This window comes from Bacidia gigantensis (genome assembly GCF_019456465.1).
Source record: "Bacidia gigantensis strain McMullin 20006 chromosome Unknown contig_156, whole genome shotgun sequence".
In the NCBI taxonomy this organism is placed as follows: Eukaryota; Fungi; Ascomycota; class Lecanoromycetes; order Lecanorales; family Ramalinaceae; genus Bacidia; species Bacidia gigantensis.
Genome location: NW_025408594.1, coordinates 330,352 through 357,749, shown reverse-complemented (window position 1 = coordinate 357,749; position 27,398 = coordinate 330,352). Strand labels below are relative to the sequence as shown.

The 27,398-nt window shown below is 50.2% G+C and overlaps 8 protein-coding genes across 8 annotated transcripts; 4 read left to right on the top strand and 4 right to left on the bottom strand.

The window, feature by feature from the left end:
• Positions 1-260: 260 nt before the first annotated feature.
• On the bottom strand, positions 261-2,201 carry KY384_002425 (uncharacterized protein; the record flags this gene model as incomplete). The annotated part of the gene is made up of 1 exon (XM_044810948.1): positions 261-2,201. The coding sequence occupies one exon, from the start codon at positions 2,199-2,201 to the stop codon at positions 261-263; it is 1,941 nt and encodes a 646-aa protein (XP_044671831.1).
• A 3,114-nt stretch (positions 2,202-5,315) lies between these two features.
• RPL30 (60S ribosomal protein L30) lies at positions 5,316-5,857 on the top strand (the record flags this gene model as incomplete). The annotated part of the gene is made up of 4 exons (XM_044810947.1): positions 5,316-5,391; positions 5,452-5,556; positions 5,612-5,661; positions 5,753-5,857. The coding sequence occupies 4 exons, from the start codon at positions 5,316-5,318 to the stop codon at positions 5,855-5,857; spliced, it is 336 nt and encodes a 111-aa protein (XP_044671830.1).
• A 3,866-nt stretch (positions 5,858-9,723) lies between these two features.
• KY384_002423 (uncharacterized protein) lies at positions 9,724-11,646 on the bottom strand (the record flags this gene model as incomplete). Its single annotated transcript, XM_044810946.1, has 1 exon — positions 9,724-11,646. The coding sequence occupies one exon, from the start codon at positions 11,644-11,646 to the stop codon at positions 9,724-9,726; it is 1,923 nt and encodes a 640-aa protein (XP_044671829.1).
• Positions 11,647-12,145: 499 nt separating this feature from the next.
• Positions 12,146-12,769, bottom strand: KY384_002422 (uncharacterized protein; the record flags this gene model as incomplete). Its single annotated transcript, XM_044810945.1, has 3 exons — positions 12,146-12,334; positions 12,407-12,511; positions 12,602-12,769. The coding sequence occupies 3 exons, from the start codon at positions 12,767-12,769 to the stop codon at positions 12,146-12,148; spliced, it is 462 nt and encodes a 153-aa protein (XP_044671828.1).
• Positions 12,770-13,526: 757 nt separating this feature from the next.
• Positions 13,527-18,725, top strand: KY384_002421 (uncharacterized protein; the record flags this gene model as incomplete). The annotated part of the gene is made up of 12 exons (XM_044810944.1): positions 13,527-14,394; positions 14,441-15,639; positions 15,707-15,854; positions 15,908-16,091; positions 16,281-16,532; positions 16,588-16,652; positions 16,704-16,928; positions 16,993-17,111; positions 17,185-17,620; positions 17,671-17,985; positions 18,111-18,388; positions 18,558-18,725. 12 exons carry the CDS (start codon positions 13,527-13,529, stop codon positions 18,723-18,725), a joined length of 4,257 nt encoding a protein of 1,418 aa, XP_044671827.1.
• A 412-nt stretch (positions 18,726-19,137) lies between these two features.
• Positions 19,138-22,285, bottom strand: KY384_002420 (uncharacterized protein; the record flags this gene model as incomplete). Its single annotated transcript, XM_044810943.1, has 3 exons — positions 19,138-21,174; positions 21,210-21,933; positions 21,954-22,285. 3 exons carry the CDS (start codon positions 22,283-22,285, stop codon positions 19,138-19,140), a joined length of 3,093 nt encoding a protein of 1,030 aa, XP_044671826.1.
• Positions 22,286-22,490: 205 nt separating this feature from the next.
• On the top strand, positions 22,491-23,560 carry KY384_002419 (uncharacterized protein; the record flags this gene model as incomplete). The annotated part of the gene is made up of 3 exons (XM_044810942.1): positions 22,491-22,625; positions 22,797-23,294; positions 23,474-23,560. The coding sequence occupies 3 exons, from the start codon at positions 22,491-22,493 to the stop codon at positions 23,558-23,560; spliced, it is 720 nt and encodes a 239-aa protein (XP_044671825.1).
• An 861-nt stretch (positions 23,561-24,421) lies between these two features.
• On the top strand, positions 24,422-27,343 carry KY384_002418 (uncharacterized protein; the record flags this gene model as incomplete). Its single annotated transcript, XM_044810941.1, has 2 exons — positions 24,422-27,105; positions 27,217-27,343. The coding sequence occupies 2 exons, from the start codon at positions 24,422-24,424 to the stop codon at positions 27,341-27,343; spliced, it is 2,811 nt and encodes a 936-aa protein (XP_044671824.1).
• Positions 27,344-27,398: the final 55 nt, after the last annotated feature.

Sequence of the window (27,398 nt, the reverse complement as noted above, 5' to 3'; positions counted from 1 at the left end):
TTGTAAGACCCGTGAAGCTGGGGTCAAAATTGTCAAATATTGACTGCGAATTATGGATAAGAAGGAGGTCTCGCTGCATAAGCAGGTCATGAAAAGAATCCCGTTTTCTCTCATTGATGCTGAACAAGCTAAACATCAATCACAGAGCAAAGCTCCAAAAACCCAAGAAGCCGACTCTAAAATATAAGGTCATAAAATGTTTCGCTGCAGATGTCAACCGACGCCATGTGTCCAAACTCCTCCCAAAACCTTCCCATGATCTATGATTGTTCATTACTGACATTGCGCTGAGCCATCCAATTGGGCATCCAGCTGGTGCGATTTGCTCTCTTCCTTGCAGCAGTGGCTTCTTCCTGCGCTTTGGTATCATCACCACCCTCCATCTCCTTGTTCTCTTGTACTAGTCGTAATGGTCGTAGACGATTCTGCGTCATAACTGCTCCCGTGAAGTTGTTTGCTGCTGCACTATTAGGTGTGCCATCAACACCTCCACTACGATCACTGAAGGTGCTGTTGGAACTGCTCCCGGGTGGCTTGTCCTGTGTGGGCTTCTCCTGATTAGAGGTACGTGACGAAGAAACTGCACGCTGCGTCGAGCCTGATAGTGAAGCGGCCTGGGAGAAGAACGAGGTTCGAGCTGCTGTCGATGAAGGAGAAAGCCCAGGACTGCCTAAAGGTCCTGGTACCCTTGAAGGGGAGAGTCCTCTATACATTTGATTGACGATAGGGGCAACATTAGGCATATCAGATCGGGACCGTCCATGGCCAGCACGGGTGGATGTAGAACGACCAAGGGGTATCCTGGGTGCTTTCGATGGGTCCTCATTTGGTCCAGATGGCGCGAGAGGCGACTCTGTGGTAGGCGGCATCTGACTGACTGGTCGAGGGCGCTTACCAGGGCCAGATACGACGGATCTGGCACGCTGCAAGAAGCCGCCAGCACCTCCCTCATTTGGCGGATTGTCCTTGGGTGGAGGTGGAGGAGGTAAGTCCTTGTCTACATCGGCTGCCCCGCTGGACTGCGGATGCGGTGCACCCGCTAACAATTCAGGATTTTTGTCGAAGATTGTGTCAAAGTCTTTATGCTGAAGTAGTCTGCCAATGATTTTTTCGATGTATACTGCAAGAGCCCTGTTCTGATCTTTGAGTGATTTGTTCTCCAATTCTAGACGTCGTCTTGGTTCCCCTTTATCTTCGGCGTTTTCAAGGTCTTCAGATCCGAGCTCTTCTGCTAATGATCCCAGACCGGAAGTTGACTGCATTGCGTCCGCTTTGCTGAATTCTCCATTAAGGGTCTTTTCACTAAGTAGCAATTGAAAGCTCTCATTATCTTCCAACAAGCGAGCATTCTCGATCTTTATCTCCATCAATTTTTTCTCTACTTCATGCATCTGCCCACCTCCCATGCCATCCATTTCCATTATCTTGATCTGTGCCTCAGCAAGCTCTAATCGTAGTGATTCGATGACACGGTCCTTTGTTGCTACCAGTCTCGACTGGTCATCCGTACCAATACGTTGAAGAGAAATCGGTGGCGCGAATTGATCAGTCGCTTTATGAAAGCCTTGATCAGTCACATCAAGACCCACGCCGTACGGATACTTACCATTATCAACATCTTTGATGCCTTCTTGCGCCTTTCTTGCTTCTCGCTGTGCAAGATTTTCTTTCAATCTTTGGATGGTTCCTTGCATTTCATCCTCACGAAGATTCTGTTCCTCCTTTTCTTTGAATAACGCAGTCCGTTCGCTTTCGTACAGAGTTTGCATATCACGCTTCTGACGAGCCGCATCGGACTTGCCCATTTCAAGATCTTCAATCTTGCTGTCTTGTTCATGAATGTGATCTTCTAATCGGCTTTGAGACTGCTGTGACTCTTCCAGTCTTGCCTGCAATAGATTCAGTTGCCGCTGTAGCTCCTCAGATGCAGTCTCTGCTTTTCGTGTGCTTTCACGAAGTTCGTCTAGGAGTGCGGCATTTTGTGCTCTTGCCTCTTCTTCAAATTGCTCATCGGCTCGGTGTTGAGAATCTGATCTGTTTGGTGTAGCTCGTCCAGGGCGGGTCACTCCCCCTCGCAGTGATGGAGATCTTCCTGCACCATTCACGGTCGTTGCTTTTGGAGTCGATGGCTTTGTGGTATTTGGTCGTGAATTCTGTCTCTCTGCGAGCGGCTTGGCCGTTGTAGCATTTGAAGGAGCCATAGTCTCAAGAGGGAGAGTCGTTCAATCAATTTAGGTATTTCGATGCTCTTGACTCTCTACTGATCATTCCATCACGCAAGTAGTAAGCATCGTCGGTGAGCGAATGTAGAGCAAGATCCAGCAATAGTAAGATACCGCCTTCTGCAGCTGGCCGAAGAAGCCCCTGGGATTTGAGGGGGTTAGATGATAGGTCGTACCTGCCGAACTGAGCAATGAAAGACCAAAGAGTGCACACAAGTATTGCAAGTAGAGCAGTGACGATCAGGGTATACAGTCTGCTGCAAGCCGGAGAATTTATGTGTCTTGCAGATGGCGCGTTGTCCTATACATAGCCGCAAGCATCACCTCAGCCGTCATCAACTTCCCTTTCGAAGTCGCGCGGGTCTTGCCGCTTTATAAGGCTACTCCGGGCTTTTCTAGATGATGCATAAAACTAAGCCTTATGGGGGTAATCTTCTTCAATTTCACCTCAGATTTTAACCACAACAACAAATTTGATTGCTTTTAAAACTTGGAGACTATTTGTTCTTCATATAACCAATAAACCTTGGAAATTTCAACATATTTAATATAAGCTTCGTATCTAAAATCTATTTATACTGCCTTTCACCGGAGTTATCTGTTTTATGCATCATCTAGAAAAGCCCGGAGCAGTCGTTCTCAGGGCCTCTCATCATATTACGCACTATTGATGAGAACTGCGCGGGAAAAACAATCAACGCAAGAACGTGGACAATGTCAAAGAAGAAAAACCGTCTGGTATCTAGAAGGATGACGGCTACGTATTTCTAAATCAATGACTATGTATTTGAGTGCCTAGATAATGAGAGTACTGCGGCTTCGATGGCGCTCACCGAAACAATCGTGACCGTCGTCCTGCGAACAAAATAATCTTCCTGCGCACGAATGAACCATCATTCAGCACGCAAATTAATCCCTGAGAAACGTGCATGCCAGAGAAAAGGCTCCTGACCACGGACCAATGACCATGGACCGGGAGAGTGGATTGAGTATCATCCAAAGGTGTCCACTTGATGCTCGGCACGGCAAAGTTGGTACAAACATATTGGAGGTAAACATCGAAATTGTCTGGAGTGTGGCTGATCAATTTGTCTTTGCCCAGCACCTACCACACGCTGACGTTGATCACATTTCCAGGCTCAAGGAATTGACCGAACCCGGCTAGTGTGCCAGTCTCCGAGCCTTTGGATGAGAGGTTGCTGTCAATCATGAATTTAATATCGACCTCATTAAGGAAAAGGACCTGTTTGCGCTGTGGTCTCTCCAGGTAGTGAGGAGGATGTATTTCCCCATTTGACCGCTGGAAGACGTCTTCGTCAGCAACTTCTTTGCTCGACTGATCACTAGTATGGTGTGGATTTCAACTAATCATCAAATCCCTCAACAAACATACTCTGCAAAAACCAGGTTTGAAAATGCCGCCCCAATGGATACGTGATGTAACAAACACGTTTTGTATGTTTTGGACAGTTCAAATACGAGACCAACTTCTAAGGAGTTGACTTACAGGATTCTCCGTGTATGGCAAGGGAGTAAGCACTTGGTTTATCTTTTTGCCAGTATAATTCGGGGTATAGGCAAGGATTTGTAGTTGATCTGATCTAGTGATTTACCCATTGCTGCTGCCCCAAGGAGCGTAACATGGAGAAGATAGAAGGCGGCTTCTTTCGGGACCGCCATGGCTGAAGCTTGAGCTGGAAATTGGTGGAACTGATTGAGACTGAAATCCTCGCACACAGAGCAAGCTGTTGAAGAATGGGTTGGAACATCAGGATTTTATAGACAATAAAGCAGGAGCCATTCTGAATGGGAGGACTTGGTGCAAAACAAGTCTAGCTGAAAGGCTATTGCAGCTTTACCTCGAATGACGAGCAGGATCACTTCTGTGTTGACAACGAGGAGAGTCAAAGCCTGCTGATCGCACGTCTCGCGGGATTTGGCTGCTGAAAACGGAACTATGGATCGAAGGATATAGATTCCATGAGATTGGAGCAAGTATCGGATGGCTAAAGTATGCGAGAAGGCCTTGGATTCATCATGCTGAACAACATGAGAAGATCGCTCGAACCTAGGAAAGTAGAGCATTAAAGTCCTCGGTCTTGGGTCCATAACTTGCAGATCTAGAAGGCCAGAGGTCGACGGGTTGGAAAAGGCTGAAAACCTGGACCGTTCCTTTTCCCCGCGGTCGAAGAAGGTACTGTCAGCTGTCCATTACCTTAAATCCGTGGCTTGGTTCGAAGAAGCTGACATTGTCTGCGCTTTATCAGAAACCAAGCGAAAACCTGTGGCTTGCCGCGGCCCGCCATAGCTAGTGAAGACATGCTCGCGATCCAATAGCAGCATCTGCTCATGAGATAGTGGCTTGTTGGATCTAGCTGAGATCTGATCAAGGGTCAGTTATATCAAAGCTTTTTGAAATCTATAACGGGTTATGTAATAGAGCAAAAAGGCTGAAAATGATTGTTAGTGCCGCCTCGTATCGGGTACGCCCTCGAAATGCTGCTTGATGTATCTTTAGTAGGATGGGCTGACGGCACAAGACGAATGAATCATTCGGTGCTATTTTTCATTTTGACCATATCAAAAGCGGAAGGAGATATCTTCAAAGATAGGACTTGCACCATGAACAGATGTCTCAGCGCTAGCGTTTTTTCAAGAAGGATGGAAACCAGAACAAAATCGATGAGAGAGTATTATCAGCTCTCTCGACAATTCTTGATTTGAGGGTCTGGCCGACATAAAAAGTGGATAAGGATTGATTTTTTTTGGGTGTCGGCATTCACTTCGCGAACTGGATGTAAAAATGGTGAGTCAATTTAAAGGGCACTCCAGGAAACAAGCACAAAGCACGTTTGATTGTATTCGCGGTGGACATGACTGCTCAGACCAATTATAGCGCTCTGTTGTTGTCAATTTGTAGAAGGTAAGTTAGTTTACCGCCGACCTTCAACGACAAAGGTCTTGGCGCGCGGAAATATTCCGCCTAGCGCACACATATCTCTACGGACTCGCCTACGTGAGTGTCCGCAGTCCGTACGCAAGTGTCGATTTCACCTCCATTTGCCAGGCCATCGGCGAGATATTCTGTCCAGAATGGCGCCCAAAAAATCCAAGAAGACAGCGGACAGCATCAACTCCCGCCTAGCGCTGGTCATGAAATCAGGGAAAGGTACGGCTTCCAATTGTGCCTGCTCTACCAGCACGGCGGAGCTGACCCACTGGAGTATAGTCACGCTCGGATACAAATCAACCCTCAAGACCCTCCGATCAGGCAAGGCAAAATTAGTGATAATAGCTGGGAATACGGCGCCGCTCCGGAAGAGTGAGCTTGAGTGTAGGTGACACAGGGTGCAAGTCGTCAGAGGACAAGCCAATTGATATTATTCAAGACTATTCTATGCTGTCGAAAACGAACGTCCACCACTTCGCGGGCAACAATGTGAGTCCGACAAATCCAACCTCCCTCAAATCTTCAAACCTCCAGCGAAAACAACGGTGAAGATTCAATAGCTGACTCTTCATTTCTACAGATCGAGCTAGGAACTGCATGCGGGAAACTTTTCAGGTGTTCGACGATGGCTGTACTGGATGCTGGGGACTCGGACATATTATCAGGCGCTGGGGGACAGTCATGACCGAATGAGCGACTTTAGGCATATTGAAGCACGAAAGATCTGAAAATTTTAAATCTTTTAAGTCAGAAGATCATCCACGTGCAACACATGTCGCACGCCCAGTCAATCTTGCACTACAGGCTCCTTCAACTCCGAATCTTTCATGACGATTTTTCCGTCAGGTTGGTTTCATCGAAATTGGATGGCCGGCTATCGAATACAGCTCTGGCGGCGAGCGTTGAGAATATGGCCCGCCAAGCGTAAATCATTTGCGATCACTAAATGGACCGAGCTCCTTGCTCGCATGCACCATGCCAACCAAATCCCTCTATAGCTCAGAAGCTCTTGTTGTGTCCACGCTCTTAAACCTGACAGACCTGCAATTTCCTCAGTCCGTCGAGCTTCGCCGATATCGTTGACTGGTTGACGCATACTTGCGACTGACCCCTGAAAACGATGTCAATGACCTCTTGCTTCTCTTCGAAACTCATTCAACCATTTGGCGTGAGCGGTAAGAGATGTCTTCACGCCAAAGCGAGGTCGTCAGGCGGACGTGCATGTTACCAGGTATTAAGAATCTCCCCATAAAATCGTGGCCTGCATCATAGGTAAAACCAATCAACACAAGCCTGGCTTCATCGCCCAAAGTGACTAAGTAACCATGCCAAATTGCCCACAAATATAGGAGCGCGAATCATACGCTGAGTGTTGGGATAGCACGGCTTGTCTTCTGCCCAGTCTGACACGAAGTGAGTCATAAATTTGTATCCTGATACCATGTATGAAAAGGGTCGATTTACCACGGCCTTCAAAAAGTAGACCAGAGTGCCAAGAATTATAGGGCTGAGCAGATTGTAAATCAACATATATTGCTAAGCGAGTATTTCATTGTTCGTGCTTCAAGAGGAGGATACCCAATCTTCCTTCCTCCACTTCAGAACCCTCCATAACATCCTCTATCCACCTCCAAAATGGCACGCCGTCCAGCTCGTTGCTACCGATACTGCAAGAACAAGGTCAGTACCTCCTCCCCCACTTCGCAGGCAAATTCCCAACGTGGGAACAGCTCGGCATTCACAAAACCCCTTTCTAAGCCTTCAATACTAACATATCTCTCTCCAACAGCCATATCCCAAATCCCGCTTCAATCGCGGTGTCCCCGATCCCAAAATTCGCATCTTCGACTTGGGCCGCAAGCGCGCCAACGTCGATGAATTCCCCCTCTGCGTACACATGGTGTCGAACGAATATGAGCAGCTTTCCTCCGAAGCCTTAGAAGCTGCGCGTATTTGTGCAAATAAGTACGCCCCCCCAAAACATCTCTACACCTTTGTGAAAGAAGGAAGACCAAGAACAAAGGCTAACGCAAGTGGTGGGCGATCAGATACCTCGTCAAAGTAGCCGGCAAAGAAGGCTTCCATCTCCGCGTGCGCGCGCACCCCTACCACGTCGTCCGCATCAACAAAATGTTGTCGTGCGCCGGAGCCGATAGGCTGCAGACCGGAATGCGTGGGGCGTGGGGGAAGCCGAATGGGACCGTTGCTAGAGTCAATATCGGACAGATCCTGCTTAGTGTGAGAACGAGAGATAATCGTATGTCTATCCTACCCCATGATATAACCCCATATCCTGTGCTCCCTTTGCTGTTTGGTTGGTTGGGGTATATGCTGATATAACTGGGGGAAATAGATCGCGCCACAGCAATCGAAGCCCTCCGCCGCTCTCAATACAAATTCCCAGGCCGGCAGAAGATCATCGTGAGCAAGAATTGGGGCTTCACGCCTCTACGCCGCGAGCAGTATGTTGAGATGCGCAAGGATGGCAGGGTGAAGATCGATGGTGCTTACGTGCAGTTCTTGAGGCCGCATGGGCCGTTGGAGAGGAATGTGACGTTGTATCCGACTGCGTTTCAGGGTGGAGATGGGGGTGAGGATGATGCTTCGGATGAGTAGGTGGCGGGAGGACGAAAGAGCGATGGATGTAAAGACGCTTCGTCATAGCCAAGTGCAATGAGCAAATGAGACATTCATCATGGAGACCATTCCCGTCCACTAACTCGACACCTTTTCTACTTGCTGCTTCCGCTGACATACCCCAATACGCCAGAGAATCTCATCTCTCAAGCCTGCACACCCACTTTTCCAACCCTCGCCACACCCATACTCTTCTCCCCCAGCCCCAATCCAACATCAGCAAATTCCACCCACCCCTTCATCTTCCCCAAAACATGCTGCCCATAGACCACGCCCTGCCCCTTCCCTTCCCCCTTCTCTTCTTCCCCCTCCTTTCCCACAGGCCTGACAACACACTCCACCCCCGGTTCAAAAAAGAACGGCACGGAATATCTCCCTTCCTTGCCTTCCCTCCCTTCCCCTTCCCCTTCCCCTTTCCCTTCCCCTTCGCTCCCACCTTCATTCCCTGCACTACCTTGCCCCTCCTCCCCTCCCCCTTCATCCCCACCTACAGCTTTGACAGGGCCAGGGGTAAGGGAGGGCAAAGGCGAAGCTCTGACCCGATGCACAGTCGCCCTCCACCGCCCTCCACTAACCTCTGCCAACAAATCCCCGATGTTAACAACAAGGGTATCTTTCACGTAGGGGGCGGGGATCCATTCCTCCCCCCTCCCCTGCCCCGTCACCTCCCCAGTGTCAGCAGTAGAGGTAGGGGTATGGGTGGGGGATTGGGTAGGGACCAAGACCTCCAGCCCGCCCGTGGGATCTTGCGTTAGCAGGGTGAGGATGCCGGAGTCTGTGTGGGGGGTGCAGCTGAATTCGTTCTTTCTTTCGTCGTTTTTTGGGGCGGCGGTGTTGTTGGAAGGGGAGGGGGAAGGGTAGTGTAGAAAGCGCAACGTGCTAACGCTGTCGTTATTCATGTAGTCGAAGTAGGTCGGCTCTTGGTCGAGGGAGATGGCGAGCAGGGAAAGGAGGCGTTGAGCGAGCGCTTGGAGCCCATGGTGGAGTGTCTCTGCTTGAGCGCGAAGGGTGGGATTGAAAGCGGATGAGGGTGGGGGCCAGATGTTGGGCTCGGTCAGGTTGATGGGGGAGGTGAGCATGTCTGGAGGGTTGGGTATGGGATTGGGAGGGCCCATTTCGAAGCCTTCCTTTAGATTGTCGGAGGCGAGGGAGGGTTGCGGGGGAAGTAGCCGTGGTAGGTGTTGGTATTGTGGGGATTGAAGGAGTGCTTTGCGAGGGTGTGCTTTGTAGATCGTGGGAGGGAGAAGAATGTTCTTGCTAGGTGAAAGATTTGGGGTTCAGAAATGGAGAGGGGTGGGTGAGAGAGGTATGCGAAGCCGGTTGTGGAGATGGCTTTAGAGAATTCATCGCTGAGATGGGAGAGGGATGTAGGGGAAGGAAATGAGTGTGAAAGAGGAGAAAGGTCAATGATGGGTAGATTGGGCGACATTGTAGAAGATAGCAGTCGGTAGCTTGAAGGTCCAAAAAACTCAGAAGAATCTCCAGAACTTGCTTTTGAAGAGTTTAGAACGAAGATGTCAAAGAATATAGCGTTCTATGCCGATAGACGAGATCCGCTGATGCAATGCTCGTCTTAGTCTCACCAGCACCAGCCAGAGGATAGAAATTCCGAAATAGGTAAAATGTCGTGTGCGCACACGCGGGGCTTTCCAACCTTTGCATGACGGCATGAACCATGCTAAAGCTGCAGTAGTGCCGACGCACTGACTCGCACTGTTCTCTTGCCCCTGAGGAGCTCACTCCACTGAAGGGCCGGCCGAGGCATTGGCGAATTGACTTGTCTCTAGCCAGCAATTCCCATGAAGGACTCTACTGTCGCCGTCGACTGCCTTTGGAGCCTCCTATGGCTCAACAGAACGTGCACTCGGCTAGTTGAACGGCACAAGGAGCATTGTCGGTAAGCATGAATCTGCCTCATTGCCTGTAGTCGAATGTCTCCTTACCCCTCTTCACCAGCCTCAGTGCGAGGTGGCCTTTCTGTAGTTGCAGGGTGATCATACTGTCCAGATCATCTCTGAGTGACTTCTCAATCTTTGCTTTAGCCTTCTCCCAAGTCTCCCTCTTGGATATTGGATCCATCTTCTCTACTTGCTCGTCGCTGGCCCACTGCTCGACAGAGAGCTCAACGCTGTAATGCTTGAAGACCAAAGCCAGAAAAGCAAGTAGCTCGACTTGTGCGAATCGACGTCCAAGGCAAGACCGGTGACCATCGCTGAAAGGCAAGAAAGAGCCTTTCTCGGGTTTGAACAAGCCTGCTCCTGTGTCTACTCCAGAGTCTACACTTGGAAGTGCAGTTGAAGGAGGACTAGATTCGGTTTGCTCTTGAGTCTCATTGATCTTGCTGGAATTAAGAATCCATCGTTCTGGCTTGAATTCCTCCAAATCGTTGTCGCGGTTCGAGTATGGATGTGAAGGATTGTCAGGGTCAGCTGGGGGTCCTGCTGGCCATGAATTTGGGTTTCGGCCGGCGCAAGGCGCACATAAGTGGATCATAATGTTGCCTGGGACAGTGTAGTGCTTGCCGCCAATGACGAGATCCTGCGGAGTCCGAGTGCATTTGGGTATATCGGTGACGGGTGGAACTAGCCGTAGCTCTTCACACATGACGGCGCCAGCCATATTATTGAAGAGTTGTGGCACATGTTTCTCGTACTGCCACTCACTCACAGGCGCAGACCCAAAGGTTTCGTCTAAATCGGCTTGTAGCCTACGCTGGGTTGGGATATTCATAGCCAAATAGGCCATGGTGAAATGGATCGAATTAGCAGTCGTCTCGTGTCCAGCGAGAATGAATATGAAGGCATTGCCTAGTATTTCGTCTTCCGTCAAAGCTTGCTGCATTTTTTTGTCGTCCTGAGCATCTTCTTGAGCTTTCAAGCCGGCGCCTTTGAGCATGGAGACCATCAAGTCCGTCGAGTCACCCTCTTGACCTGCTAGAATTTGACTCTTTCGCTTGTCATATATATCCTTCATGTATTGACGCCATTCCACAAAGGCAACATGTGCCTCCTTCGTGACTTTGAAGGGGAGTATTTTCAAGAGAAAATCGGGGAGTAAGAGGATGAACAAGAGACGATGAAGCACCGTGCTTATGGCTTCCATGTAAGTCATCGTGTGGCCAGGATTCGAGTCTGGCGATATCACTGACGCATCGTTGTCTTGGCTTCTAGCCCCGGGCCAGGCCAAACCAACACCAAAACCAGCCCTGCTGATCACGTGCAGACTCAGCCTCATGGCATCTTGAACAAGAGTAGTGATAGTCCTCGATCGGTCTTGATCTTGGTCAAACCAGCTGTCGACCATGCTCTGAGTCTGGTTCAAGGTCTCGAGCCATACTAATTGATTGTTCCTCTCCGAAAATGGTGGACTCGTGATTTTCCGGTGATGTCTCCATTGTTGTGTCTCTGTCGTCACTACATTGTCGCCGTAGATGCGAAGGATCCCATACATCTCGACTGGCTTTGGGAAGTCATTTTTACGATTCACGACTTGGGTAATCGCCGCGGCTTCTGCCATGTACAAGGTCAAGGACCCAGGCGTTACGATCAAGAAGCAACCAGAGCCGATTCTGGCGAATGGTTCGAAGCGACGAGACCAACCGAATTTCAGGGCCAGGTCCAGCCATGGATCCAGCCATCTATCTGGAAGTAATCGAAGAAGTGGCTCAAGGACGAGAGCAGATATTCGCCACAAGCGAAATCCAGGATAGGCGATACTGTAGTAGTACGGTATGCCCGACGCCTTTGCAGTTGCTCGGTTCTTGAAAAACTGTCGTAAAAGATTAAGAGCGTAAAAGGCGAACAGAACAGCTAAGGAAAGAAGAATTGGTGACGCCATGATAAGGATTTGGACGTTAGATAGAGCAGTTCAAATCAACCGACATATATATATAAATATATATAAAAGACTCATCAGCATCGAAATTAAGGATAGGTCTTTGCAGCTGCGCAAATGCAAATGTTCATTGAATCAAGTAGATCAATCACAGAGTATTTGAAAACATGACAGGAGGCCTGGCCAAATAGAGGACAAAGCAAGACTTTTAGCGTCGGGACCTGCTTTAGCGTCAACGTCTGTAGCCGAGCAGGGCCTGATGCTACGGAATGCGCGCCCATGATCACACTTACTGGTTTTCTCCTCCCCCGAAGGCTCACCTCCGGTATTTAGAAGAATGGGGCGGTTTTTCCCTGCATGCCGCCGCAACCGATGTACCCAGTACATCTATTTTATATCGCTCAATTGAGTACCACATGGCATGTCGATTGACAAATGAACGATCTCACTGCCCAAATATGCACCGCACGCCGGTGCCATCGCTCTTTTGTTTGCGACCAGCCTACTCATCGTCATCGCTATCATCAGCCTCTTCCTCTTCCTCCGAACTCTCTTTCTCGTCAGCATCTTTGTCCGGAGCCTTGTTGAAGTCGGGTCTAATAATCTCTTCCCCTTTCCCCTTCAATGCCCTCTCGATCTGGGGCAGCAAGCCTATGACGGTGTTGAATTGCTCCATGTTCAAGGATATACCCTGTTTGGAGACATTCATTCAGTCTTGCTCCTTTCTTCCATAGCCGTACCCATAAAGCTCGGTTGGGCTCACCTTCTTTCCTGGCAAAGTCTCCCCGTCTTTCTCATAGTATTCACGAATATCTACCATCGTCTTTCCCTTGAATTCGTTGATGCGGATACGGCGTGTCCGCGATAGCTGGGGCCGTGGTAATCAGATCAATGCTTCTGAGACTCCACGGGTTGACGCTCAGGCGCCTGCAACAAAGGGCAACGGGAGGCCTCATACCTCCCACCAGGTGCCATCTTTATCTTTAGTCCCTCCGTGAGCGCTGTCGAGACCTCCTGTCTGACTACGCTCGCGCTTCCCAACCTTTTGCTTTTTGCTCTTTGGTGCGTCCTCGATGAAGCCTCCGTCCGACTCATAGTCCTCTTGATTCGTTGCGCGTTTTCCCATCTTAGTCAAGGCAACGACCAGTATAGAAGCTCGAGTCTCATACAGAGGATACTCCCAAACGAAGGTTCGGAAAAGGGTTAGGAATCAGGACCTAAATTTAGAGGAGGTGAAATCGACATGACGCGGATCGCGTCCGGGCGACCTCACCAATTCTGTGGTGGGCAGGTTTTGCCGAGCATCGTGCCCCAGGACCTCACACTGATCTGAGACTGTCCTCACAGATAAACAAACGGGTCGGGACATAGGACAGAGGCTTTGATAGCCTGAGGCCAAGTCATCCGGAGGCTCATCATGTTTGACCACGAATAGCTCCTATTACGGATACTTGTCCGTTCTGAGTGCCACCCTCACCCTGGTGCAGGGTCCACGCTGGTCCAAGCTTGCGTCAAAAGCACAGGTCAATTGCTTGACCGAATGACTAGTACAGGTCCTATTTTGATCATTGCCGCACGCGACGTTAGGAATCTCTCTCAAAGTGAGCCATTTATGCAACCATATCAGGTTGTCAAAAGTATATATCATATACCTTCCGTAGCTCCATGATTTGATCTTACTAGGATTATGGATCCGCCACAGTCACAATGGATTCAATCAAAGTCAGGACCCCGAGCGACTTCGAGGATCCAACATCTTCCCCCAAAAGAACAAGCACTCCAGTATAGCATGCGCGCAATGTCGCAAGCTAAAGATCCGATGCAAAGGAAGCAAACCGGGCGACAAGCACCCACGCTCTACGCCCTTAGCTTGCGACTACTGCATGCAACATTCCAAAAGCTGCGATTGGCCCGAAGAGGACGGACGAAAGGTGAAGCGGCAGAGAAGCAGGTCCTTGTCTCAATCATCCGCCAAGAGCTCCCAGGGTGGAGCGGATCGCTTTGGCGCTCTCGAGCTCAATGACCAATTCGCACCACCTCCCTTACCAATCCTGGAGGAGGGAAGCGAGCATAGCTTCCATAATGTAGAGCCACCACGAGGAGTGCCCGCCTCGCGGAAAGATGACTCGAAGAACATGTCTCGAGGATCCTCCACAGACGACAGCCGCCGCTCATCTGCAAGCGATACTCCATACACGACCGTTCACTATTACAGACATCACGGCCCAACTGCCATAGCTCCAGGTCATAAGCAAATCTCTCTCAAAGCGCGCGACGATGCACCAGAGGGTACGGCGGGTGCTCACAATTTGGGTCCGCCCGGAGAGCCTCGCGTTTCAGGCGGCGATTCTGCAGCGATTGATGGACTTTCCATCGTTGACTCTCGGACAGGGCTGCCAGAATCAAAGCTACTTTCCCACATTCTAGATGCATATTTCAATTACTATGGCGACATCTACTGTTTCATGAATCGAAACTACCTGAATCAGTCAATTGCCCAGGGCAGGGCTTCTACGTTTCTAATCTGGGCAATTGCAGCCCTTTCCTCTCGATTTTGCGAGCCTGAGATCTTTGTACCATATTTCTCGCCAATACCAGAGGACACGAAGCGTGAGGCTTGGGAAAATGCTTCACCTTTTCTTGAAAAGGCCAAGTCAATGGTCGTCTCAGCTATTAATCTGCCTACGATAGACGGTGTTGCTGGTCTTCTGCTGCTGGCGTTTGCAGACTTTGGGGACAACAACGAAGCAGGTATGTAAGATGACATGAGTATATGGTATAAAGCTCACGAACCTAGGCCTTTGGATGTACACAGGAATGGCACTTCGCATGGCACAAGAATTAGGATTGCAACGACAACGCAGTGAAAGGCGCCCTAGTCGGCAAATTGAAGACCCTGGAGAAACAAGCCCTCAGAACGAGGTCGTTGAGCCGGAAGCCTTCCACGATTCAGCCGAAATCATCTTATTCTGGGCTGTTTTTGTTTCCGATGCCGCCCTTTGCAACGGTACTGGAAGGGTTCCTGGCCTCAAACCCCACGAGATGAATGTGAGGCTGCCAACCAGCGTAGACGTAGCGAGAGTAAGAGCGGGCCCCAGTAACCGCACGAAAGTCCGGTCGGCTGAGGTCTACCCTGAGATGGTCAAGATCATGCTTCAGGTGTCTCAATCGATCGACTTCCTCAACACGGGAGCGAGTCAAATTAGTCACCCGTCGAACCAAGGACTCGATGATCGCATCGGGCGCATCAATAGCTTGCGGAGCAACATGATGCAAACTTATCGCACCCTTCCCAAAGAGGTCTCATTTGGTGCCATGCCGTACCGAGCGGCCGTGGAAGCTGCTCAAGCTGGCCCTTACTTGCTGCTGCACCTGCAGTATCATCTTCAGATCGCCTTCCTCTGCCAAGAAAGCTTCGTTGAGCAAGGCGTGGTGAAATTTGCCGGACAAGATTCGAATGCTCTAGCCGACAGGAGGGCAAAAGACCTTTACAAAAACTCCATTAAGGCAATCACCGATCTGCTGACAATCGCAAAGTTGATCGACGACCGGCCAACAGTCTCCTTGGTTTACCTCAACCAGGCGTTTTTCCACGCAGCTGCTGCTTATGTGCGTGATATGCTCGAGAGCAAATCTGAAGAATCACCGGATGCGCTTTCCCCAGCCGCGTTCCCGATCCCCAGCCAAACCTCGCCATCGATGGTGCTGCCTCAAGACGAACTCAATATACCGCTCTCGAATGCCTCAGACACTGCGAGGAAGTCGACGCAAGGCTTCCTTGCTCTGATCGCCCGAGCGAATCACCAATTCCTTCGTCAGGCTATCAAAGATCAACATCGAGTTTACGCTGGCTCAGGATGGGTAGACGCTGTTCTGGATCAGCGCGAGACTGGCCTTAGAGACGTCGATCTATCGATTGTCAGCGACTCGATCAGCACATTCATTCGTCTGCAGAATCTTCGAGGACCCGGTGCATCAGAAGCTGCCTTGCAGACTGTGGGTCTATTTCTAAAACTCCACAAGATCCGTCCTCGTGCTCGCAAAGGCTGATTCGTCTTGGCAGATTGTTCCCCCAGGAGCGCAAGGAGGCCCACCAACTAACAATCTCCTTGATCCCAGTAACTTTTCATGGGATGATTTCTCAGCCGACAACATTGGGAACACCGAGCTGAATTTCGACCCGCATGAATTTTTCAATGCATACATGAGCGGTAAGTCTCCCTTTATTTAAGGTAAACTATATATGTGCTGACCGCTCGCAGAGCAAGCGAACAATACAACATACCAACTTGGTGCATTATGATGTTCAGGTCAGAGCCGACACAGATCTACGTGGCCTTTGTAGGAAAAGCAAAAACCTGGAACTACAGCCAGCGACGCAAGAATGCTGTTCCAAGAGGCCACATGCCTCATTGCCGCAAACTCATCGCGTCTAACGGCACTGATTGGTCAATTGCGATACACGGAATTCCTCTCCTGGCCTAGCATACCGTGTTCAACGCACAGCTCCAGTCTTCCCGCCTCCGCATGTGGGTGAACCTTCTTGAGATGCCATTGGGGCGGCTCTAGGCTCAGAAAGGAAAGCCGTGCATGCGGACCACCTAGCCAATTATCATAAAGACAAAGCGTCCCTGCAGTGAAGCCAACGGCCAAAGCGAGGCCAAGTCTCAGCAAAGATACGTACTTGCATTAGGTGAATCCTTTCGACTATATCGAGTCCAGCAAGAGACCTTGCTTCCTCGCGTTTACAACAACATGGCGCCCGTAGTCAACAGCGCCGAGAGCGCTGCTCTAGCCAGACGCAAGGCTCTCACGGGAGTATCAGGTCCTGCAGCACTTGTCAAGAACCGCAAAGTGTTTGGTATTGCTTGTTTTGCCTGTTTGGGAGGGTTCGTGGGTTCAAAATGAGAACAATGCACAAGAAAGCTCATTAACTCTACACAGCTTCGTCTATGGCTACAATCAGGGTGTCTTCTCGGGCATACTGACTATGAAAGTATTCGGACGGCGTATGAAATTAGTTCGTCCTCGATTATCACAACATTGCTGAACAGTAATAGACATGGGCGACTGGGTGGAAGACCAGACGAAGAAGGGCTGGTTGACCTCGATCTTCGAATTGGGTGCCTGGATGGGCTGTCTCTACTCAGGTTTCATAGCCGAGACTCTTTCACGCAAATATGCCATCGTTCTCAATGTCGGCTTGTTTGTCATCGGTGTGATCGTGCAAAGCTGTGCAATTGTAGCTGGTTACTCTGCCATTCTTGGCGGCCGCTTCGTCACTGGTATGTTTCTCTAGCCCGTCCTTCGAATCATTATATCCTGTCTCCTTGTTCACCATCTCAATAGGACTCGCAATCGGTGCAATGTCCGTCAACGTGCCCAACTACAACGCTGAAGTTGCACCTCCCGAAGTCCGCGGCAGCCTTGTCGGGCTCCAACAACTCGCTATCACCGCTGGCATCATGGTACTATTGATCTCCACTAGGCCCAAACGTCTAGACACCTCAGAGACCTGTAAGATGACTAATATCGTATTAGGTATCGTTCTGGATCGACTACGGCACGAACTACATCGGCGGCACAGGCAAGACCCAATCCGAAGCTGCGTGGCTCCTCCCAATCTGCCTGCAACTAGTCCCCGGGCTCGCCCTCGGTATAGGAATGCTATTCATGCCCTTCTCCCCCCGTTGGCTCCTTCACCACGGTCGTGAGAAGGAAGCCAGACACGTCCTCTCCTCTCTCCGCGGACTGAGCGAAGACCACGAGCTGATCGAGCTCGAATTCCTCGAGATAAAATCCCAGTCCGTGTTCGAGAAACGCAATATCGCAGACAAATGGCCGCACCTCGTCGAACTCAAACCCTGGAATGTCTTCAAGCTGCAATTCGTAGCCATTGCGTCTTTGTTTCGCACGAAGGCGATGTTCAAGCGCGTCATTGTCGCCACAGTCACTATGTTCTTCCAACAATTCACAGGTATTAGTGCGCGTCGAATAGTTCAGATTCTGGGTCTGACTATCTCGTAGGTATAAACGCGGTGCTCTATTACGCCCCCTCCATCTTCACCGCCCTCGGCACAAGCAGCAACACAACTAGTCTGCTCGCCACAGGTGTTGTGGGCGTCGCCATGTTCCTCGCTACCGTGCCCGCAGTACTCTATATCGACAAGCTAGGCAGGAAACCCGTAATGCTTGTCGGTGCGGCGGGGATGGCTGCCTGCCACTTCATCATCGCGGCCATCTTCGGGACGTGCTATAAAGACTGGGCGGCGCATAAGACTGCGGGATGGGCGGCTTGTGTGTTCGTGTGGTTGTTTGTGGTAAACTTTGGGTATAGCTGGGGTCGGTCCTTCTCCTCCCTTCTCTTCTTTTCTTCGTCCCCTTTTGTCTTGACCTTCGCATGGAATGCCATGATTGAAGCCCGTCTTTCTGTCTATGGTGGAAAGCTGACTGGGGGCAATACATAGGTCCTTGCGGCTGGATCATCATCTCAGAAGTGTGGCCCATATCCAACAGGGCGTACGGCATCGCTCTCGGCGCTTCATCGAATTGGATGTCCAATTTCATCGTGGGACAAATCACCCCTGATATGCTGGAGTCCATGAAATACGGGACATTCATATTCTTCGGCCTGCTGGGCTGCGTGGGCGGGTTCCTGTTCATCTGGTTAGTTGTGCCTGAGACGAAACGGTTGACGCTTGAGGAGATGGATCTGGTGTTTGGGAGTAAGGGCGTCGCTGAGGCTGTAAGTTATTCTTCTTCTATTTCGTCTCTCACATTTCTGCTATTCGACTTGTGGCTGCTTTCTGCGCCTGCATATGGTTTCGAAGGCGCAGAAGCAGAAGTGGAAAAGAGGAAGGAGGAAGCACTTCTTGTGTCTTGAGCAAATCTGACTGACACGTGCTATGATCTAGGATGCTAAACGCCAAGCTGAGATCAACGAGGAGATTGGGCTAACCGACGCACTGAGAGCGATGGGTATGGGTAAGGAAGTCGATGGTGGCGTCGTCGTGGAAACTTCGAGTGAAGAGGATGAGAAGGGTGGCAAGGGCCACGTCGAGCTGGTGGAAGAGGGTGCTTGAGGTGTAATAATCACATCGGTCTCAGGCAGGCTTATGTGTCGAGCTATTCTAAGGAGGATATTTGTTGATTTTAGGACCGGAAACGAAGGTTGCGTTGTTGGTGATTTGTCACGATGAGTTGAGATGAGCATTTTAGGCAGCATGGTAATTATTGTGTATACGTTGGATGACATATGATTTGATGGATGAATTTATAAATTTATACAATAAATGTCAAATGTATGTATAGTGAGGAATTCCTTGAAACCCTCACCTCGTTTAGGAACTTGCCATTGGTCATCGACTTCCCCCAAAACAGCCCGTGCTCTTCTCCATCTAAACCATTTTGACCACCTACAATCAATACGAGAAGTCATCGAATCATCACCACTTTTTTCCTTGCCCCCCTTTTCCCCCTTCTCTTCATCAACTTTCACTGTACTACAGCCCTAACCCCCTGCAAAAGCACCGCAAACACCAACCCCCTCGCCACCCGTTCAACCTGCAGACAATCAAAGACCCTCCCCAGACACTCCTGCGTAGCCGCCTGCCCCATCACCCCCACAAGCGCCTGTGGCATTCCCCGCTTCACCAACAACTCCCTCGCGCGCTCTCTCCTCCTCTCCTTCTCCACTTCCATCCCCTCCCTCTTCACCTTCTCCTTCTCCTCCCACACCCTCAACTCCTCCTCCGTAGGCAACGCGTTGGCGCGCAGCGCGTCAATGTGCGCGGCGATACCGGCGTCGGAGGTGTTGGCGTCAATGATGGTGGATTGCAGCAACTGCCTGATAGCTTCGAAATTGGAATTTGTGGGCCCGCCCCGGAGGAGGAAGGATTTTGCCGTGTTGAGGAGCGTGAGACGCAGGGACCAGGCGGAGGAGAGGGTGTAGAGCGCGTTTATGGTGGCGAAGAAGAGCTCGATTGAGAGGGTTGTTTCTTGGGGGGTTAGGGGTGCGGAAGGGGGCGTGGTTGGTGGGGGTTTGGGTTTTGGTTGTGTGGATAGTGGGGGTGTTGGGAAGGGCATGGATGAAGCGGGGGCGGTGCCGATGGAGCTTGAAAAAGGGGGGATGCCGTCGAGGGAGGGTTTCGGTGAAGATGGGTGGGTGCTGTAGTCGTCTGAGATCTCGCTTGGAGGGGGTGGGAGATTGAAGTCGGTTTGGTCAAGGGTAGGATGGTGACTCGTCTTTGATTCGTCGGTCACTTGACTTTGGGTACCATTCTCAAGAGGTTTAGGGTCGATAGAAGGTTGTTCAAGCTTCGCATTTGGTGATTCAATTATCGACTGGCTTGCAGAAGCTAATGTCGTACTGGAGTCAAGGCTTGTCGAATGCAGGCTGTCTCGTGAGGTTGTTTCTATTCGTTGAACACTTTCCGAAGAGTCCCGTGACTGTTGTGGCCTGTATGGAGTCGCCGTCTCTGATCGAGGGATAATTGGGGTAGAAAGTGGTGGAGATCCTATGGTCCTATCTGAGGGCGGCTTTGGAGACGGCTTCTTCTGAGCAAGAGAAGCTACACCTCCAAAGACGCCAGTCACACCTCCAACAATTGCCTTACCACCAGTAGCAGCGCCTTTGGGTGCACTACTAAGTACATCAAGCATACCTTTTCCCATAGTCTCAAACGCCGCTGGGAACGTCGCCTGCCGCGCGTTGGGTGAGGCCCGGTCAGTGTGCTGGTCCTTTTCAAGAAAGCGTCTCATGCCTTCAGATTCTGCGAGCCGCCGGAATGACAGAGCGTCCTGAAGATACTTCTCGATCTCTACTCGTAGGGAGGTTTTTGACTTGCCCTTCCAGCTCGGTAGTGTAGCATGCATTTTCGCAAATTCCTCAACGCCAGAAACGACGGATATTCGCCGTAAAACTTCATGCAGCGTTTCAATATCTGAGTATTTTCGCGGGATCATCCATCCAGGATGGTGAGATGAAGCAGGTTCAATTTGCAGCAGGTATTCCGCTGCTGGCTTAGACTTGATAGCCCCCTTCTCACCAGGGACTGAGTCGTCGAAGATAGAAATTTTGGCGTTATGTAACGTTAGTGGGGGCGGTTTCTGGGGGGTAGAGGGGTCAGTATTCGACCGAAGGGCGGTTGGCGCCTGTTCAGCAAGGATATCGTTGAAGCTCTTGAAAGCTGGTGATGGCTGTACCAACATTGAAGACGGCTCCTCAACCTGATCGCCATTCACTTGCGGACTATCCAACGAGATTGTCGGGTCGTTGAAAAGTTCATTGCTCTGAGGAGCGTCAATTGGTACGTGAGAAGTATCTTCAGGCAAAGAGACCGTCTCTTCGGACTCATTTTTCCTCCGCGCTTCTTCCTCTGCGATCATCTGATTCAGTCTTTGAGCCTCTTGCATCGCCTCCTCCATAGCCGTCTCTGCTTTGCTGACAGTCCGGCGATGGCTCGCTTTTGCTGAAGATTCTATGTTCTCAGCATCCTCGTCTAACCTGGTTCCACCGCTTATCTCAGCCCCCTTTGTTCGACGTTGCTGTTCGTAGCTTTACTGACACTAGCATCGATGGCTTGTACTAGCTCCGTTGAACTTGGATCCTCTAGTGCAGAAATGATCCATTCATTTACGAACTCAGCTCTGGAGCAACTCGTAATAGTCATAGTTAAGATTAGACCGGCCAAAACCTCACGGAGAAAAGCTTTTACTGGGTCGCAAGCATATGCCTTTGCGTCCAAGAATGTCTCTAGCACGTCTTCTGATACAGCCTTGAGTTTTCTTCTCTGTTGCTCTTCATCCAGGACATTTGCTAGACTCGCACTTGGGTTCTCTTCAAGATAATCGCTAATCGCTTGCTGAGGTTCAAGGCCACGCGAAGCAGACAAAGCTGCCGAGAGCTCACTCATGAAGACGATGACGATCGACGAAGAATTGGTGAGGAAATCAAGGAATATGTCCGCGGGACGCTTTCGAGCGAGACGAGTTGAGAATGATAAAATGAAGTGATTCAGTGTTTGCCGACATGCTGATGGAAACGATGCGTCATCTGGCAACAGAGGTTTATACCACCAGTGTACATAATCACGAATGACAGCATCCACGAAGCCTTCCAGTGCAGTCTTCGTATCTGGCTGAAAATCCGCGAAGTCCAGATCATGCAGGCTCTTGCCCTCATCCTGAGACTTGTCTGCCCTCTTGCCTTCCCTCAAATCTAGGATTCTCCTAACGATATCTAGCCCCTTTTCTTTCCTCTTCTGTGATTCAGCCACTTCCCCCCCTCGGCTGGTGTGTTCGGATCGTACCCCTCCCATACAGCCTGGAGAACGATGCCTGCTACGACGCCAATTAAGACAAGTCCAACTCTTCCCAATATCAGGTAGGTCGATGCGGCAAGTCCCACGAGGCATGCGCCCAGAGTCTCATTGCTGGCTGTGGAGAGAAAGTGTAGGATGCGATTGGTGACGTCGCGCGCTGTTTGGACGGCATCATACCCCGCTTCCGTATTCACTATGATGTCCTCTTTGTGTGAAGGCTCAGGTGGCCTCAGCTCAGGCAATGGTTCTCCAGGACTACCATTTTCTTTTCCCGCTGTCTCCGCCGAGACTGGCTCCTCATCAAGGATAACCGCAGCCATTGAGCGTTCGTGCACATTGCAAGTAGTGATTCAATGTTTTTTAGGTGAGCTTGACCAGGTATAAGCCGTATTACAACAACCGTCAGCTGGTAGTCATCGCCGGCCTCACTGGTGAGCGGACTCGTTCCGCACAAGTTTATTTATTTGATGTCGAAATTGATGCGACAGAAGCTTCACTACGTCTACCGCGTACGCCTAATTTAGAATGGCAGCTTCAACTGCTGACGTGTGTGTTTCGTGTCATAAGCCTCTCACATTGTTGATCGAGATTGATGAGGAAGGGGATGAGGCAATGTCTGGGGCTGGCACTTCGGGCGGAGATAGGCATGTAGATGACGATGTAAGACTGAAATGTGGCTGTCACTTTCACTGGTTTGTAAAATCATTTACTTGGTGAGGGGACTCGTTGACTCGGGCTGTTAGGGAGTGTCTACTAGATGGATACGAAGTGGGGCAATGTCCAAGCTGTAAGCTGATGCTCTTCAGCACTTCAAATATAGGTGGAGACCAGCTGCTGTGTGATCTCAAGAATGAAGGAGGGCTACAAGAGGATTTAGATATACTGCCGGTTCTGACCGAAGAGCTGTATCTAAAAGCCTATCCCGAAGAGCGAAAATGTCAAGCATTCCTCGAGTTTTGCGGACAAGGGGACATCGATGCTCTTGCGGATTTGCTGGAGGGTGACAGTGAAGACGACGAACAGACTGGTCAAACATTTTCTCATGAAACGAGTTTGCTTCTTCGATATCAAGATCAAATTAGGACCATGAATAGTGGGTTGCATGTAGCGGTTCAAAATGGACGTACGGAAGTGGCTTGGCTTCTGTTGCTGCTCGCTTCGAGTCTCGACATGGCTCACTTTCCAGCTGAAGTGCTAAGAGCAGCACAAGGCTTGGCTTTCATTAGGCACGACCCAAGGGAGAAGACTGACATTCGCTCTCTGAGAGATTCTGAAGGCAAGACGGCAGAAGAAAGAGCAGCCTCAATGGATGGAATCTGGGATGAGTGGGTGAGTTCTGGAAGATTGAAACCTCCTGGATGACAATCTTCAATGAGTCGACTACCCTCAACTCTCTGGCTATGACACTCCGAGTATTTACCCCTTTCAAATTGACTGCGTATCAATCATTATGTCAACGCACATGTCTAATGCTGAGTAGGGGAGTAGATCTTCGCAATCCGAGTGAGGTCCGACACAACTTGATCATGCGTCGTACGCAAAGAAGAATGCGTATCGATGGCTTGAGCCATCTCTGCGGTCTGTTTACTGCTTGACATACTTGGTATGTGTCCCGTGGCATACCGGGCTCTTCTGGCCGTCTGACGATACTTTGGAGATTTCGATCGTCGTGTAAGCGAGCGTCCTGCCGACTTTGCTAGCACGTCCAACAATTTCCAACTCGTCACCCTCCTTAGCGGTAGATATGTAAATAGTGTGAATGTCAGTCGAGACTATGAACATCCTCAATACACCATTTCAGCTAGCTTCAACATCTAGTCAAGGGAGTATAGCGCTTGTGTTCAACGCACCTCCTGTTTTGTCTAAACCTGTCGAAGCAATCGCCAGTCCGCCCGCCCAGTCTGTGAGACAGGCAGACACAGTACCATGAAGCCCACCTTTAGAGTTGACGTGCTCTTGACCCACAGTAAGTCTCGCGGTCATGGTTCCATGGCTCGCAGAGACTATTCGGATATTACTGAGTAGGAACTTGTAGATGACGCTTCTATCCTTGAGTCCAGCCCAGTGTTGGCGAACATGCTCTAGCTCTTTGGTCTCCATCAAAGCTGCAACAGAGACTTTGCTCTAGAGGAGAAAATGAATCTACAGTGTCTTGCACAGTATAGCTGAAGACGGTCTCCGGCCCGTAGAGGCTTGAAGGCCGCCCGGAACTCTAGGGATAGGCTCCCCGTAAGCCCCCCAAGCTTCCCTAGATTCGGCATTGTTCAGCGGCTTATCCGGGCGTTTCCTGCGCCAGACGCGGTAATTAGACAACTCAGACGTCATCCATACCGGTTTTGAGCAGCAATGCAGGCAAGGAGCCTCCTCTTATGGATGTAGGCGTATACTGACCCTGAGTTGCCGCGTTGGCACGCTTTACATCCCTCCGATCCTTCGGGAGCCTCAGAAAGGGTAGAATGACGGAGAAAGCAAGCTTTCTGGAAGCATACTCTCCGTGGCCCTCACGGAGTACCACCCCAAAGCCCGCTGCTACTGGCCAGGAGAAGAAGGTAGCGAAGGACGATAGCAGTGTACCCTCCAAAAGCAGCCAGACTCTTCAAGATCACGCCACAACCCACCGATACTATCCTAGCTCAAAGGACTATCCGAGAGATTGTCCAAGACTAAACACGAGGTGGTTCTACGCAACTGATGCACCTAAAGCGAAAGCCCAGTATGCAAATACATCAAAGGATCACGAGACGCTACCAAAGCCCAAGAAATATTCCGCATTCTCCTATCGAGACTCCTACGCAATAGAAAAGGCTTTCTCTGATTTGGTGGAAAAAGAAGCTCTCGAGCGCAGTAAAACGGCAAATGATGCTGCCGAGCTGGGCCATAAACGCAGCCAATCCCTAGCGGATGTGGACTTGGGTGAACAAGGTAATGACATAGGGCCGACAACTTCGAGCAATGAAGCTTCTATAAAGGTTCCGGTCAATGAAGACTTTTTATTTGATGTTGACATCAAGAAACGAGAACTGGGCCCGGCGTACTGGCTTGGTCCAATTTATGGTGTTCGCAGAGGAAGTTGGTTCTATCAAGAAGGATCAAATTTAAGGCCTTGCGACGAAAACCTTGCGGGCCAGCTTGAGCAAGGCTATTTAAAAGTAAAGCCCTGGCAAAATCCGCCTGATGGAAAGCAGTCCAGAGAACCCTCACCAAAGCCAAAGCCAGGGTCAGAGCAAGCGGACTCGCCGGAAAAGGACAACATAGATGGGAGCTCTCCCAAATGCGTGACAGATGGAAAGAAGGAGGAGCTGCCGGTTACCAAAAAGTTCGAATTGCAGACGCAACGTCTGTTTGGTTCGTACATGAACTCAGTCGTAACGTATCAGGATGGTATGACAGCATGGCTTCTTACCGATGACTTTCTCTCTCGAATGAGTAGCACGGTCTACCAAAGATTTGCAGGCGGCGGACATCTAGGAGGCGTAAAGGTAGTCCGAGGCTTTAAAGAAACCAGCAAGGGAAAGGACGGGAAGAAAGATGAAGAAGATTCGAAAAGAAAATCAGCGGTACCCGAAGATACAGAACCTACCCCTGAAACTTCCGAAGCGGACAAGGAAGACCCTTCAATTCTTAAGCTGGAGAAGCAAATGTCAAATTTAGATCCCGAACAGCAAGAAGCGGAGGCTCGTCAACGGGACGAAGCCGAGATCAAGGACGGTTATAAGCAAGCAGAAGGAGAGGATCAAGAACGCGAGATCGAGCATCTTGTCCTGGTGACTCACGGCATAGGGCAGAAATTGGGCATGAGACTTGAAATGTTGAACTTCATTGCGGACGTAAATACGTTGCGGAAGAATATCAAAGCAGTCTATGGAGCATCACCTGACCTTCAACTTCTTAACTCAGAAATGGAAAAGCCAGAAAATAGTCGTATCCAGGTACTCCCAATTGTCTGGCGTCATCTTCTAGACTTCCCGAAACAGAGTTACAAGAGCAATCGAGAACAGGACCTTGCGGATACAACCGAGGAAGATGAGTACCCTAGTCTGGAGAACATCACGCTTGAACCTCCCACTATAATCCGAACAGCAATCAGAGATCTGGGGTTAGACATTTTGATGTATCAAAGCGCCTATCGTGAGCATATCTCAGAAATCGTCGTGCGTGAATGCAACCGAGTCTACGATAGCTTCAAACAGCGAAACCCAGAATTTCGCGGGAAGGTCAGCCTCTTGGGACATTCACTGGGCTCGGCAATTCTCTTCGATGTACTCTGTCACCAAAAAGATCCAAATCAGACCGCCTCTCGCTCTCGGAATTCTTCCTTAAACAAGCGAACTTCCAGCATGACCAGCTCTAGCCTCGAGCTCAATTTCGAAGTTGAGGATTACTACTGCCTTGGATCACCCTTGGGTCTCTATCAAATGCTCAATGGCCGCAAGATCGTTGGCCGTCGACCTTTGCAAAGTCCGATCAAATCCAACTCACCCCTAACAGACGACCCATTCCTGGCCGCAACATCTACGGATCCGACAACTACTTCCTCCAATTCCTTCGCCATAAGCGCCTCCTCTCCCAAGTGCGCGCAACTCTTCAACATCTTCCATCCTGCTGACCCGATCGCCTACCGTATCGAGCCCCTCATTTCCACAGCTATGGCGGAACTAAAACCTCAGCCACTTCCCTATACCAAGCGCGGCATCCTCGACATCCAGGGTCAAGGCCTCTCTGCTCTTGGTAATCGTGTTGGCCAAAGCGTCTCTGGCCTCTGGTCGTCTGTGACTAGCGGCATGGCATCCTCGCTGCTGAATCGCACGCTAGGTCTACCACCGGATGCCCAAACACAGGCCGCGGTGGCTGCGACGCCTGTAATTCAAACGAAACCCGACGCTAAAGTCACAGGCTCCGAACAGGGCAAAGCGGAAGAAGAGGCGCATGAGCCGCCTCCGACGCTGATTGACGAGGAGCTTGAAACTCTGTACGCAGGCTTTGAGAAGTCAAGGAAGCTGACGCAAAGCGATGAGTCCCGCGATCTAGGTGAGAGCTCTCAGTGGGCAGAGGCTGAGCAGAAGGCGAAGAGATTAAAGAGGGAGGAGGCGAAGGTTCGGGCGCTGAATTCGAATGGGAGGGTGGATTTTTCTATACAGCCGTAAGTGTCCGGGAGTTACTCTTTCCTTCGTCTACATCCCTCTTGAAGTAGAACGCTTCTCTTGAATATGTCTTGGGATGAGTGAAGCCGATCGCTGACGATAAACTGTAGGGGTATGTTCGACATGACGAACCCGATGGCGAGTATAGCGTCTCATCTATCTTACTGGAGCGACGAGGATGTGAGTCACTTCATGGTTTCCCAGCTATTGAGTCGACAGCGGGTGTTGAAGCGATGATCATTCATCACTTGGTTGTTCTCGAATTCTTTTAATTAATGGGAAATGCTGTGTG